This window comes from Balaenoptera physalus, assembly GCF_965194825.1.
Source record: "Balaenoptera physalus genome assembly, chromosome: 4".
In the NCBI taxonomy this organism is placed as follows: Eukaryota; Metazoa; Chordata; class Mammalia; order Artiodactyla; family Balaenopteridae; genus Balaenoptera; species Balaenoptera physalus.
In genome coordinates, this window is record NC_138891.1 from 127,139,598 (window position 1) to 127,155,927 (window position 16,330).

General features: G+C 38.1%; 1 protein-coding gene across 5 annotated transcripts in view; it reads left to right on the forward strand.

Annotated features, from left to right (window-relative positions):
* The window catches only part of JAM2 (junctional adhesion molecule 2), a 67,655-nt gene that overhangs the window by 39,473 nt on the left and 11,852 nt on the right, over positions 1-16,330 (forward strand). For all 5 annotated transcript variants that reach the window (XR_014263097.1, XR_014263098.1, XR_014263099.1 and 2 more), the window contains exons 3-6: positions 7,017-7,124; positions 8,544-8,696; positions 11,445-11,647; positions 15,503-15,602. Coding sequence is in view for 1 of the 5 variants with exons in the window: in XM_082460574.1 (XP_082316700.1) it covers positions 7,017-7,124; positions 8,544-8,696; positions 11,445-11,647; positions 15,503-15,602 (564 nt within the window). In the remaining 4 variants the exon portion in view is untranslated. The remainder of the gene's footprint in view (positions 1-7,016; positions 7,125-8,543; positions 8,697-11,444; positions 11,648-15,502; positions 15,603-16,330) is intronic.

Here is a 16,330-nt window from a genome sequence, read left to right on the forward strand (position 1 = left end):
GAATGTCTCATTACATAAAGTATCTGCAACAAAGCAAATCTAATTTGTAAAACTGGGAGAAGGAGATCTTGCAAAGTTTCCAGTCAGCTAAATTTGGTAAATGGGAATTAACACTGCAAACCCCACTCTATGTTTTTAAGATAACGTTAATATAGCCTATTGTTGGGGTATCATTTTGCTACTTATTTTAGCCTCTTAAAATATTTATAAGGGAGGAGTTGGTATACAACAGGTATAAAATTTCAATTTTGCAAGATGAAAAAGTTCTGGAGATTGCTTGCACAACAATGTGAATATATGTAACACTACTGAACTGTACAGTAAAAATCATTAAGAAGGTAAATTTTAAGTTATGTATATTTTATCACAATTAAAAAATTTTTTTAAGGATCTAATAACCAAAAAGAATTATGAACCTTTATAAATTTACTTCAAATGTTGACTATCTACTACTTCTCTGAAGGGTTTTTACCTAGAACACATTAATAATACTGGGCAACCTGAAAAATTACTGTTTCTTAAATGTGATGCTTCTTTAGACCATAAACATTTAAGAAACTGATTTCAAATGTCTGATCCCTTTTCTTTAGGCATGTCTTAGTTTCCTGCAGTTGGAAAGAGATAGGTTTGGAGTAAAGAGAAAAAGATTTTAAAAAGGGGCCTGGCGTGAGAAGAATTAAATGATCTAGTATTTAACCGGTGCTTACAGACATGCCTGGCATATAGTAAGTTATATGTGCTTGTTAAATAATAATATGCTATAATAAGAATCAGTGAATCAGTCATTCACTTAAATAATTATTTAGGTTATTCGGGTTCTTTGAAGTCCTAATATTTTACATGATTAACCTAATAAAACACTCTTTATCATGACGTAGTTTTAAATGGGGAGAGGTGGGAAAAAGAAATTAATGATTGGTAGTAATTTGGGACTATGGAGTACTTACAGGGAAGACAAACAGGGCTGGGTGAGATGCCCAAAAGGAGACTGGAAAAGCCAGTGAGTGAGCACAGTGAGAGGAAAAGGGATCAGGGTATCCATGTGGGACAAAGGAAACAAAGTTAATTTCTCTCACTTTTTACTTTTCTGGAGGATCTTACTGTTGGGTCCAACTGGATACCACAGATATTCATCTCTGCCTCCCCAGGCCCTACGCCATGATATCTGAATTAGGATGCCAAAAGTGTATTCTTTAGTCTTACATTACTTTAAAAAAATGTATTAAGGCGAAATTCACATAACATAAAATTCATGACGTTAAAGTGAACAATTAAGTGTCATTTATTATATCCACAGTGTTGTGTGACCACCACCTCTATCTAGTTTCAAAGCATTTCCAACACTCTAAACTAAAACCCTGTATCATTTTTATATCACTTTAAAATGTATGTTTTATTTTTAAAATAAATCCTTCTACAGATAGGAAATAGAAAATCCTTCTATGTTTATTGCAATCAAATGTTAGTCTTATTTACTCCCAAGTATTTTCTATTTTTTTAATCTTGCCTCTGCTCCTTTTAATTAAAAATTACATTTTGATTCTATTTTATATGTGTTCCAATCATTCCAACTTGGCTTTCCATAAAGCAAAAATAAATTTCTATCTATCTTCTTCAACATTTCACTTTTAGGATATTTTATGCAGTAACTTAATTTTACTTAAAGTCTAAAATATTTTTTTGTTTTTACTTTTTTTAATTGACGTATAGTTGATTTACAATGTTGTGTTAATTTCTGCTGCACAGCAAAGTGACTCGGTTGGTTATGCATATATACATTATACATTCTTTTTTATATTCTTTTCCATTACAGTTTATCCCAGGACATTGAATATAGTTCCCTGTGCTATACAGTAGGACCTTGTTGTCCATCCATTCTATATGTAATAATTTGTATCTACTAACCCTAATCTCCCAGTCTATCCTCCCCTACCTTCCCTCCCCCTTGACAACCACAAGTCTGTTCTCTATGTCTGTGAGTCTGTTTCTGTTTTTTAGATAGGTTCATTTGTGTCATATTTTAGATTCCACATATAAGTGATATCATATAGTATTTGGCTTTCTCTTTCTGACTTACTTCACTTAATATAATAATCTCTAGCGGCATTCATGTTGCTGCAAATGGCTTTTTCTTTTTTTTAATTTATTTATTTTATTTTTGGCTATGTCGGGTCTTTGTTGCTGCGCACAGGCTTTTTTCTGGTTGCAGCGAGCGGGGGCTACTCTTCGTTGCGGTCCGCGGGCTTCTCATTACAGTGGCTTCTCTTGTTTCGGAGCACGCGGGCTTCAGTAGTTGTGGCACTTGGGTTCAGTAGTTGTGGCTCGCGGGCTCCAGAGTGCAGGCTCAGTAGTTGTGGCGCATAGGCTTAGTTGCTCCGCAGCATGTGGCATCTTCTGGGACCAGGGCTCGAACCCTTGTCCCCTGCGTTGGCAGGCAGATTCTTAACCACTGCACTACCAGGGAAGCCCCCTGTAAATGGCTTTTTTTTTTTTTTTAATGGCTGTGTAGTTAGTATTCCACTGTATGTATGTACCACCTCTTCTTTATCCATTCATCTGTCGATGGACATTTAAATTGTTTCCATGTCTTGCCTATTGTGAATAGTGCTGCTATGAACATAGGGGTGCATGTATCTTTTTGAATTATAGTTTTGTCCGGATATATGCCCAGGAATGGGACTGCTTGATCATATGGTAATTCTAGTTTTAGTTTTCTGAGGGACCTCCATACTGTTTTCTGTAGTGGCTGCACAAGCTTACATTCCCACCAACAGTGCCAGAGGGTTCCCTTTTCTCCACACCCTCTCCAGCATTTGTTATTTGTAGACTTTTTAATGATGGCCATTCTGACTGGTGTGAGGTGGTATCTCATTGTAGTTCTGATTTGCATTTCTCTAATAATTAACAATATTGAGCATCTTTCATGTGCCTATTGGCCATCTGTATGTCTTCTTTGGAGAAATGTCTATTTAGGTCTTCTGCCTATTTTTTGATTGGGTTGTTTGTTTTTTTTGTTGTTGAGTTGTACTAAAATATTTTATGATTTGTGTATATGTATATGTGTGTTCCCCCCAATTCATTCAGTTTTTTGTCTCTTGTCTCTCTGATGTCAATAAATCATGAATTAATTCCTTCTTTTCAGTACTGCTTTTCTGTATCACTTCCCATAGTGAGGCCAAAAGCAGAATGAGGGTAAAGCGAGGGCTGCTCTGCCAGGCTTGTAAATTACATGAGCAGCCTTATGCAGAGAGCACAACCCTGAGAGCAATAAATCAGAATTTAATAGCATGCTTTTCTCCACAGAAGTAATAATTTATGGTAATTCTCCAGAACTACTTTGGTAGTATCCATTCTCTTCTTGCATTATGTAAGATTTTGATGATTTTTAACGTGAGCACAGAGAATGAAATCAAACAAGAGTCAACAATACAGAATCTTAGAAAAATTAAAATTCACAATGATTCTAGCTGTGTGATTCCTTAAAGTGATTATTTTGCTACATGTTGAACAAATGCTTTTTCCTAACAAAGAATTATCTTTTCTCAATCCAAACTGGAACAGATATTTTTGGCAATGTAATAATCATCTTAATAGAAAAACTTGGTGCATTTTTCTGTTCTAATATGCCTTGCTTTGAGAAAGTATGATTTATGTCTATATTATTTTCTTTGCTGTCTCAAACACAGGAAACACTTTAGCTCAAATCTGAGTAATTTGGAGGTAGATTTATGATGTTATTAAGTATGGATTTCTACCATGCCAAGGCAAGCTTACAACTACAAGTAAGAGAAGTGCCTCATGGGTAAAAGTAATAATAACCATTTATGGAACATGGACTGTATACAGAGTACCATGTGCACCCAAGTATGTAAATATATTATCTCATTTAATCTTTACCACAACTTTGCAAGATGAGTAATGTTGTTTTTGTCATTTTACAGATGTGAACACAATCACATCTTTTTTTAAAAAGTTAAATAATTTGCTCAATATCACACATCTGGTTTATGGCAGAGGTCTAACTTCAAAGCCTGCGCCTTAAACCACTATATTATGGCATAATAACGCCGAGGGCTAGACACAGAAAATTATGCTGGCCACGGATGTTGAATTTTGGCTGAAAAGAGAGAGGAGAGTTCATGGTAGTTAGCTTCTCAGTTCACTTAGTTCTTTATCGTCAGATGTTGGCCCCATGATTCTAGTAGATTTACTGTTTCTCACAGTTTTGGAGGTCAAGGTGTTCTCCTGCTTGGAACACTCCCAAAGAACCACAAGGCGAAATTCAGATTCCAGGAAATTCAAAAATTCAAATTCCCTCTTTTAAGTCTTTGGTTAAATATCACCTTCTAAATGAGGTGAACTCTGACTGCTCTATTTTTTAAAACTGCACCCCCATTCCCCAGATTCCCAAACTTCCTGTACTCTGATCTACTCTTATTTTCATAGCACTCATGACCTCTTAACATACTGTATAATTCACTTCGTGATGTTTCTTGTGTGTCTGACCCCCTGCAACTTGTAAGATCCCAAAGGGGAGGGATCTTTGTTTTGCTCACTGCTATAGCTCAAGAACAATGCCGGACACACAGTACATACTCGATATATTTTGGACAAATTGCATAGACCATTTCTCCACATTTTATATGGTCAATGAGATTGAGGCTGGAGTGGAGTCACTTCACTTAAGAAAACCATTGGTTACATTTTTAACATAATTTCTGCAGAGGTTTTCCACAGAGTAATGAGTATAGAAATCAGGAAGAACTGACCAAAAGGAGTGTGTGTGTGTGTGTGTGTGTGTGTATGTGTGTGTGTGTCCAGTTAAATATGTGAAACAATATGATTATTTGAGTGTAAATTTATTCCTAAGACCTAGGAGTGTGAGCTAAAAATGAGTGTGGGTGTGTGTTTAATTGTTGGAAACTCAACAAAATACGGGAAGGAAACCTATCTAAAACTCAAGACTCCGGAAGGCCACCACCCATTCTCCGTAATAACAGAACAGAACCACGTTTCCTCAGACAAGTCCCTCGGCACACATTTGTCTGTGTAGCGTAATTGTAAACATGTCTGTAAAATGATGTCTGTTTGTAACATAAAACCTGTTTTTAAAACTAGGCATCCTTAAAAACAACTTTTAGATTTTTTTTTCCTTGTCTTTCTTTTCTCTATCCTACTTTCTATCTTCCATTACCTGTTATTCTATTTCTATATTTCTAGCAATGTGTGTGGAACTAAAAAAAAAAATTAGAAACTACATTTTAACAGAAAAATCATAATTCTGTCACACAGAAATCATCACTGGGTTAATATTTTCATACATATTTATACAGGCTTTTTATCCATATCTATGTGTATACTTTTAATAAAACCTGGGATAAATATTATAAGTATTGCTTTCTAATCTACCATGTCATGTAATATCCTGAATTATTTTTTTTTAACGGCATTAAGTCTGCTTAACATCAAAATCAGAGGTATGAGAAGGATTTTAACATAGTTTCTCTTCTAGTCAAAGATGCTGTGTTTTTTAGGTCAAACTGTATGCATTGTGGAGGAAAAAAAGTTTCAGAAATATGATGTTGAGGGAACTCTGCTCAGTACTCTGTAATAACCTATATGGGAAAAGAATCTGAAAAAGAATGGATATATGTATATTTATAACTGAATCACTTTGCAGTACACCTGAAACTAACACAACATTGTAAATCAACTATATTCCAATATAAAATAAAAACTTAAAAAAATATGAAGTTGACACTCCGGAGAGCTGGCTGAAACATACTTTAAAAAATAGTTAGAACTAGAGGTTTCCATTTGGCAACTTGAAGCAGTTGGCAGGCAGGCCCTGGGTTTTTCTTCCGTCCGTCATCTTGTTTGGACAGTTAAAAGAGGGGGCTCCTTGGGTAGTTCCAGGAATTCTTTAATGACATAAGTGCAGTAAATTCCCCGTGGTAAAGTAACCTTAGTGAGCTATATTGAGGCGGTTAAACCTGATGCCAAGATTAAATCTTTGAATAATTTTTCTGGATTGAGGTGAGGGGTAGGAGTCAATGATTTATTAGGGGACCATATTGGGTGTGTATTAATGTATTTTCAGAGAAGGTTATCAAAAAAGGGATCTGAGTGAGAATGCAGAGTGTTGAGGGACCATTTGGGGTTCCATAGCATGGCCTGGGCTGGGCTAAGTGCCTTTCTTTTTTTTTTAATATTTTATTTATTTATTTATTTTTGGGTGTGTTGGGTCTTCGTTTCTGTGCGAGGGCTTTCTCTAGTTGCGGCAAGCAGGGGCCACTCCTCATCGCGGTGCGCGGGCCTCTTCACCATCGTGGCCTCTCTTGTTGCAGAGCACAGGCTCCAGATGCGCAGGCTCAATAATTGTGGCTCACGGGCCCAGCCGCTCCGCGGCATGTGGGATCTTCCCAGACCAGGGCTCGAACCCGTGTCCCCTGCATCAGCAGGCAGATTCTCAACCACTGCGCCACCAGGGAAGCCCATAAGTGCCTTTCTTAGGCAGTAGGTGTGAAGCATCCACTATTTACCTCCATCCTGGCACTCATCACCTTGGACTGAAATTACACTGTCTTATTTGTCTCTTCTACCAGACTGTAAACTCCTTGAAGACTGAGATAGATGGGGAAGAAAAAGATAAATAGTTAATCATAGCTGCCATTTTCAAAGACTTACTATGTCCAGGCATGTGTGCTTTGCATATATTATTGTATATGAAGACTCAACAACTCTATGAGATACTATCTTATTTTACAGATGACAACTGAGGCTCAAGAACTAGGGAAAGTAGCATAGTGTCACAAAATTATTTTGCGAAATAATCGTAATGCTTTCAATTCATCTTTGAATTAAGCCAACATGGTACCTGTTGAGGAAATTTATGAATAAATAAATGAATGAATGGATAAAAGAATAATTTAAGGATGTTAAAAATTTATTAATTAACTAAAAGATTATTTCAGAGGGAAAATTTTTTTAAAAAGTATTTTTGTTTTTGTTCCTAGAGGTTATTTTAGCCTGTAAATACCCAAAGAAGACCAGTTCCTCCAGATTGGAGTGGAAGAAACTGGGGCACAGTGTCTCCTTTGTCTACTATCAACAGGCTCTTCAAGGTAAGATGCTGGGACTCGATAAGGTGAGAGCAAGAGAGCACCAAATACCCCAGGTCCTTTAATTAACCAATGAGGGCAGGACATGGCTGATGACTGAGAATGTGTTTCTGTAAGTGTGAGATGAAACCAGTAGAGACTGAGACCCAAAACACAACAACCACAAAAACAGAGGACAGAGAACAGAAGAAATTCACCTCCATGCATGAACTCCATGGAGGCCCTGGACCCCTCATTTCTCACCTCACTTCTAGAGGATGTAAGATGCCATTGTTCTTGCTGGCCCAGTAGATTAAACTCTTGAGAGAAAGGAAGAAAAGATGGTGTGGGGTTGGGATGAAGGGTCACTGCTCGATTGTAGTAACTTTACCCTTTTTCCATATCACCATTGAGAAAGCAAGGCCATCACTGAGAAGTTTAGGGAGTTAAGACTTAGGGGAAGGTAAATACAGCTACCCTTATCCAGTGCTTTCTTTTTTACATTTTTTATTGTTATACATTTCTTTATACTCCCTACCCTTCTTGTTGAATATATAGTGAACTTTTAATTTAAAGTATTGGTAATGATAGATAAAATGCAATGATGTCTGGGATTTAGTTCAAAATAATCCAGTGGCTAAAGGTACAGATGTAGTAAGACAGGCCTAGCATTGATTAAAATTACAGTTGGGTGATGGTTTGTTGAGGTTCATTTTACTATACTCTCTAATTTTGTGCATGCTTGAAATTTTCCATTATAATTATTTTAAAAGTTGGAAATACAACTTAAGTATAATAAACAGGTTATTATTTTAAAATACGTTTTACTTTAATTTTAGAGAATTAAACAAGTGAGCAAATGTTTAAAGTTCATAGAAAATTTAAAATATCCCTCTGGTTCTTACCTGTTAAGATAGGATTACGGGCAGCAGAGGCCTAATAACACAGCTGTCTTTACTTGAATTTTCTGTAATGCTAATCTAACGTCATACAAAACACTATTTTAATTCCGCACAAATTACTATCAAAAACTAAGACAAAGAATGTTTTTAAAGACCCCCTCACCTTCTTTTTTGTGGCAGTATCATGCAAGCCACCACACATAAAGTTACTGTTCCAGCTAGTTAAACTAGGCTCTCCAGTATCTTTTGAAGATGTGAATCTATTTATTCTAGCATACTAGAAAGGGGATGAGGCAGGAATGAGGGTTGAATTCTTTAAAATAAAATATGGGAATACGGAACTGAGTGTTCTTTTGTGAACAGCATGACATTCTAAAAAAGAAATAGAAATTTGAAAGAGCAGCACTCATATATACTTTTTAAATTGAGATTATTAATAGGAAAATAAAGGCAGTGGTTACTGAATGAAGTGACTAGAGAAAGGTAGTATATAGAAAGTTATTATATCATTATTAACATCATTGTCCTCTTTTTCTAAAAGGAGATTTTAAAGATCGAGCTGAGATGATAGATTTCAGCATACGGATCAAAAATGTTACGAGAAATGATGCCGGGAAATATCGTTGTGAAGTTAGTGCCCCATCTGAACAAGGTCAAAACCTGGAAGAGGATACACTCACTCTAGAAGTATTAGGTGATGTGCTTGTCTCTGTGTGATTACTGTTCCCACCCTCATCCCCATCATCCAACCCTGGAGCAATGAGGCAACTCAGGGCCCCAGAGAGTAAAGTTATAAAGGTGGACCACCAGCACCGCTGTTCCTGCAGAATCTTGGCTATTACTCCTTTTCACCTCGTTGGCTGCTGAAATTTTACTGTTACTAACTTATTATGACAAAATCTCTTTTCAATTAAGATTGAGGTAAACCTTAATGGTCCTCCACTGTACATAGAAGCATTTTCCCCAAGAGTTTATTTATTTATTTATTTTTTAACATCTTTATTGGAGTATAATTGCTTCACAGTGGTGTGTTAGTTTCTGCTTTATCAAGAGTTTATTTTTCAATCACTTTCAGCATAGGTAGTAATTCTCTTACCATATAAAATAGTCTCAAATAAGATGATAGAAAAGCAATAAAACAAAAAAAGTATTGGGATTAGGAGATGCAAGCTATTATATATATAGAATGAATAAACAACAAAGTCCTACTGTATAGCACAGGGAACTATATTCAATATCCTGTGATAAACCATAATGGAAAAGAATATGAAAACCAATGTATATATATGTATAACTGAAGCACTTTGCTGTACAGCAGAAATTAACACATTATAAATCAACTATACTTCAATAAAATAAATTTTTTTAAAAATGTAGGCTGGGGAAGTATAGAAGTTATTTTGGTAAAGAAAGGAAATTAGCATTTATTATGCAGCTAGTATGCATTAGGCTCTTTCACATGTGTAATTTTACTTAATCTTTACTAACAACCTGATTTTTACAGATGAGGAGATAGGTGCTAAGTGATTTTCCTAAGGCTGCAGAGCTAGTAAGTATCTGGACCAGGATTTGGATCCAGATGGGGTTAACTTCAAAGCCAATATATTTAGTTACCCTAAGACTCACTGATAGATAGCAACTGCTCATGATGACAACTGGTGAGGAAATGATCAGTTCTTCTCCATAGATGTTACTATAAACTACTGAGCAAAGAGAATAAAACAACTCCTCTTCCTTTTTCTATATAGTCCAGGCTCTTTCTAAAATTCTAATGATGTACTTACTGTTATAGAAGAAATTTCATTCAGAAAACCTTGCAGGAGATTCAGCTGGTGTATTAGTCTTCTGCTACATACCAAATGATCACAAACTTAGCAGCTTAAAACAACCACCCATTTATTAGCTCACGGTTCTGTAGATCAGAAGCTCAGCACAATGTGGCTGGGTTCTCTGCCCAGGATATCACAAGGCTGAGATCAAGGAGTCAGCTGGGCTCAATTCTTGACTGGAGGCTCTGGAAGCAAATCTGCCGTCAAGCTCATTTATTCTTGTTGGCAGATTTCAGTTCCTTATGGTTGTAGAACTGAGGTCCCCTTTCCATGCTGGCTATCAGCTGGAGGCCACGCTCAGTTCCTAGAGCCACCACATTCCTTGCCATGGGGCCTCTCTATCTACAACCCAACAAAAGCATGTTGAATCCTTCTTGTGTTTTGAATCTCTGAATTTCCCTTCTGTGACCAACCAGAGAAAACTGCTTTTAAAGAGGTCATGTGGGGACTTCCCTGGTGGTCCAGTGGGTAAGACTCCACGCTTCCAATGCAGGGGGCATGGGTTTGATTCCTGGTCGGCGAACTAGATCCCGCATGCATGCCCGCACCTAAGTAGTCCACAGGCTGCAACGAAGATCCTGCATGCCACAAGACCCGGTGCAGCCTAAGTTAATTAATTAATTAATTAATTTAAACAACATCAAAAAAAAAAAGAGGTCATGTCATTAGGGCAGACCCATCTAAATAATCTCCCCTACATTAAAGACAAGGGATTTGGGGCCTTAATTACATCTCTAAAATCCCTTCAGAGTAGTAGCTACATTTGTGTTTGATTGAATAACTGAGAGAACATGTACATACACCAGGGCCGGGGAACTTGGGGGACCGTGTTAGAACTCTGCCTACACAGACAGTTCTGGGTTTTCCTGGATTTACAAATCCCTGGGACCAGAATAACCTTAATTCAGGTATTCTCTATCTTGGCCTGAATGGGATTTTAGTTTGAGTACTGATCCTGAAAATATACTCAGGTTTGACTTTGTTTGAATATAGTTGATAATAATACATTAAAATCATTGATGAGGGGAAAAGTAGAGATTGTTTATCTAGAAAAGAATAGCTGTTGTAGTAGCTAATGTAGTGTTTGCAAGTGTAACAGGTAAGCCCTGAACTCTCAGTGAGTGGCTTACATAATAGAAGTTTCTTTCTCATGTAAGTAAAGTCTAAATAATTGGAGACAGAGATAGCAGTGGTGGAACTGTATTGCCCTACTTAATGAAATCAGTAGGGACCCAAGCTAATGTAAGCGTGACATCTTAGATACATAGCTTTCTGAGGTCACCATGGGTATTGACACCTCCTTGGTAGTGGGAGGGGGAGGGGGAGGGAACGGATGGAGAATCATACAGGAAGCTTTTATGGATCAGGCATGGGAATAGCATATACGACTTTTCCCCAGATTCCATTGGTCAGAACTCATGCATGTGATCCCATCTGGCTACAAGGGGGCTGGCAAATGTGGTCTAGCTGTGTGCCTGTGAAGAAAGGAAGTGGGTCTCTTGAACAAGTAGCCAGTCTCTGTCACAGGTGTCCAATAAATCCATCTTTAGCTGGCTGTTAAAATCCTCATTTAACTTGTAAATAACCAATGCCATTTGACTTCCATCCTCCAGTGGCTCCGGCAGTTCCATCATGTGAAGTACCGAGTTCGGCACTGCGTGGAACTGTGGTGGAGTTGCGATGTCAAGACAAAGAAGGCAACCCGGCTCCTGAATACACGTGGTTTAAGGATGGCATCCGTTTGCTAGAGAATCCAAAACTTGGCTCCCCAAGTGCCAACAGCTCATACACAATGAATACGAAATCTGGAACTCTGGTAAGGTCATTTCAAGCATTGGCCTAATAACTGTCTTGCATTTGGAAAAAAAAATATTAGAACTAAAATAATGGAGAGTAGAGGGCTGATACCATTGCTCGTTAAGTAGAGAGAGGAAAGGGTAGCAGGAAAGATGGCGGCACTGATACAGAGAAGTGATGGAAAAGGCTGCCACAGGAGAGGAGAAGACAAAACAGAGAACTAGGGAGTTGGACACAAAAAGGTCTGCACCAGGGGCCTGATGCAGGCCAAGATGGAGTCATGATGATGGATCAGGCCTGGAAAGGTACTAGGTGCAGTTTCATATTTATTATATCAGGGAAATGCATGAAAACTCCCTTGGGAAGGGGACCCTCCTACACTGTTGGTGGGAATGTAAACTGATGCAGCCACTATGGAAAACAGTATGGAGGTTCCTTAAAAAACTAAAAATAGAGCTACCATATTATCCTGTAGTCCCACTCCTGGACATATATCCAGAGAAAACTAATTTTAAAAGATACATGCACCTCAGTTTTCATAGCAGCACAATTTACAATAACCAAGACATAGAAGCAACCTAAGTGTCCATTGACAGATGAAAGGATTAAAAAAATGTGCTGTATATATATATATATATATATATATATATATATATATATATATACACACACACACACACATACACACATGTATATACACACACACACATATATATCGCATATATTTCATTCTTTTGTATTTATATATAAAAGAATGAAATAATGCCATTTGCAGCAACATGGATGGACCTAGAGATTATCATAATAAATGAAGTAAGTCAGACAGAGAAAGACAAATATCATATGACATCACTTATCTGTGGAATCTAAAATATGATACAGGGCTTCCCTGGTGGCACAGTGGTTAAGAATCCGCTTGCCAATGCAGGAGACACGGGTTCGAGCCCTGGTCCAGGAAGATCCCACATGCTGTAGAGCAACTAAGCCCGTGCACTGCAACTACTGAGCCTGTACTCTAGAGCCCGCGAGCCGCAACTACTGAAGCCCGCGCGCCTAGAGCCAGTGCTCCGCAACAAGAGAAGCCACCTCAATGAGAAGCCCGCGCGCTGCAACGAAGAGTAGCCCCCGCTCACCGCAACCAGAGAAAGCTTGCACGCAGCAATGAAGACCCAATGCAGCCAAAAATTAATAAATAAATAAATTTTTTAAAAAAAGGTAAACAAGAAGGTCCTACTGTATAGTGCAGGGAACTATATTCAATATCTTGTAATCAACCATAAGGGAAAAGACTCTGAAAAAGAATAGAGATATACATGTATGTATAACTGAACACCAGAAACTAACACAACATTGTAAATCAACTATACTTTAATAAAAAATTTTTTAAAAATAGAAAACTCTCTTGGGGATGCCCTGACCTCAGTACCAGCCATGTGAGAATAGTGACTCTTGCCAACCTATAATAGGATGTCTGTGTCATTAAACTCTTCCATGACTAGCTCGTCAACAATTGACTTTGTGACTTGAGTATCTATTACTTTAGATTTAGTCCAGATTGTCTGATCGATTGAAAAGCCTTTCTAAGGAATCCTGTTGGAAATCTGTAAATAAGATCTTTAAAGTTAATGACATTTACAAATAAAAGTATTTTTATTGTTTTTGTCTCTGACTTTTTAGGGTAAAGGTGGGAGTAAAAAAAGACAATTAAATTTGAAGCTTTTTTTTTTTATTCAACGTAATATGTCAGTTTAAAAATGCTGCATTTCCAGCAAGGCAGAATCACTATCACAACCATTATCAAAAGAATCTTAAAGGCATGGTAATAAAAATTTTAATAAATATTTAGAGGAGGTATAGTATTTCCTTTCATCCCTTCAGTCTACAAGTGCACGATAACATTTAAAAACTAGATCCTCTGGTAAGTAATAAAGCATATTGATAAAGTGACTGAAAGATAAACATATCGGTGGATTGATATGGCTACTCCCCAAGGAAGGGACGCTCTGGCCGTTTCAGCATCAGCAGGCTCTGTCAGCAGGTCCGAGTGATTTTACACTGAGAAATTGGGCAGAAAACCTGCTGTCACACTTGGCTATATTTACTTTTCAAATTTAGTTTTTCTCAGAGCAGGTGATGAAAAGCCCCAAGGCAAGTCTGAAAAGATATAGGTTCACTTTCCTCAGCTCAACCCTTGAAATATCTGTGATGTCAAAGGGTTGCACCAGGGCAGAACCAGGATGGGTTATTTTCTGAAAAATGAGCAAAACAAAGACTCCAGTGTGTGGAAGATAACGGCTTCCTTTTAATCACCAGTTATAATATCCTGGAAGATCATTTTCGGTTTTAGTCTAACTTACTGTTTATACATAACCTTGGCTTTGAGTTCATGGTGAACATCTTTAAAGGAGTCTGGCTCTTGGGACTGACGATTCCATAAAGTGAGAATACACAAGGGAAAGCTTTCTATCGCACCATGTTGAAGGATACAGAAAGAAGAGGTATATGGGTAGTGGGTAGGGAAAAGAGAGGAAAAGGCCTTCAATAGATCAAAACCCTGGCTGTTTTTAGGCACATATATTACATGAGGATAGAAGACAATGAGGAGGTGCTCCTTGGAGGTTCATGGCCTCTCCTGGAGGCAGTCAGCAGTGACCACTGTGGTACCGAGGGTGTGACAGGACGATACTGAAGGAATGGGTCCAAGCACCCCTCTCCCCCTCCTTAGGTCCTGGCAGGGTCCTTGAAGGCGTCCAGAACACACTGAATTCCCTGCCTCCTACTAACTACCTAACCAACTTCTCTCCTTCTATCCATCTATCTACCCATTGTTTCTTTACCCCTGTCTGCCCGCCTGCCTCCCTTCTTTCTTTCCTTCCTTCCTTCCTGAAATTCTCCAAGGTGCTAAACTACTGTGAAGCCTGTTACATCAAAGTCTTGCCTCTCAGTTGCTTTGGCACAGAGTAGACAGAACAAGGGTTGGTTGGACTTTATCTTTTCATAATTTTCACAAATTCTACAACTGATAGAATTTGTAATCCTATAAATGACATTAAGACTTTCCTAGGCCCTGTGCTACTTCCTGGTAGTAACTCTGGCTCTTGAGAGGAAGTGTTCATTGTTTGCTGCTGCAGTGAACTCACTTGTGACTTAGAAAACTGCCTTTAAGGCCAAGGAGGCCTTTATTTATAAATGGTGTTTCCTAGGACTTAGAACTACCTACAATACTTAATACTACCATGTGCTGTAAACTTTAAAAAATGCCCACTGTCTTCCTAACTGTACTACTTTTTCAGTATCACACACTAAAAAAGACACTTCCTGTATATATTTAAGTCTTTCTCTGTCAAATTAAACAGAGGCCTAGCTAATTACTCCTTGAAGACATGGCAGCTTTCTGAATTCACTGTAAAGATATAAAGTCCTAGGGACTTCCCTGGTGGCTCAGTGGTTGGGAATCTGCCTGCCAGTGCAGGGGTCACAGGTTTGATCCCTGGTCCGGGAAGATCCCACATGCCGCAGAGCAACGAAGCCCGTGCGCCACAACTACTGAGCCCGTGCTCTAGAGCCCGCGAGCCACAACTACTGAAGCCCACTCGACTAGAGCCCATGCTCCGCAAGAAGAGAAGCCACCGCAATGAGAAGCCTGCGCACTGCAGAAAAGTAGCTCCCATTTGCCTCAACTAGAGAAAGCCTGCGTGCAGTAACGAAGACCCACTGCAGCCAAAAATAAAATTAAAAAAAAAATTTATAAAGTCCTAAGTCACTGAAAAGGAAAGACCAACTTAATGGTAAATTTAAGGAACACAGTTCTTTTGGGAGTCTACTGATAGATTTATTGCTTAAATAAATATGTATTTTTTTCTTCTACAAATAGCAATTTAATACTGTTTCAAAACTGGACAGTGGAGAATATTCCTGTGAAGCCCGTAATTCTGTTGGACATCGCAGGTGTCCTGGGAAACGAATGCAAGTAGGTAAGCACGAAATATTGAGAGGAACAAATGGTTTGCAATTAGTACGTGCAAATATTTGGGGGTGGAAGGAGCAAGGAGTAAGTAAGAGCTGAGTTATTTGAAGGATAAATGGAAGGGAATGTTTAAAATCAGTTTGACATAATGTTACAAAAAGCAAACATGCTGTTTTAATCCAGCTTCCAAGCAAGACAGGAATATTTATCATTGTATTTTACAGATTTTTGAATTTTTCAAATAATTAATTTTAAAATATGCTCCTCTGAGCAATCCTCTTTCAGACAAAAGCTAAGAGTCCTGTAAGTTGCTCGGAGTCAAGAATTCAGAATGGGGGTTCGAATTCCAGCTCTGCCACTTATTAACTACACCCTCTTGGGCAAGTTAATTAACCTCCGTGCCTCAGTCTCCCCAAAATTGAAGTTATAATACACTGTCCTCATAGAGTTGTTAGGAAGATTAAAATAATTAATATTCGAAAGTGTTAGAATGGCACTGGTGTATTTTGAGCACTATATAGGTACTGGCTATTTTAATTGTTGGTAATTTTTTTCAAACCCCTGAAATACTACGTTTTTACTTATTATATTTATACTTATTGCAGAGCAGGCTGTCCAAAAAGACACTTTTTTTTTTTTTTTCGCCATGCTGCGCGGCTTGCAGGATCTCAGTTCCCCAACCAGGAGCTGAACCCGGGCCACGGCAGTGAAAGCGCCGAGTCCTAGGCCATCACG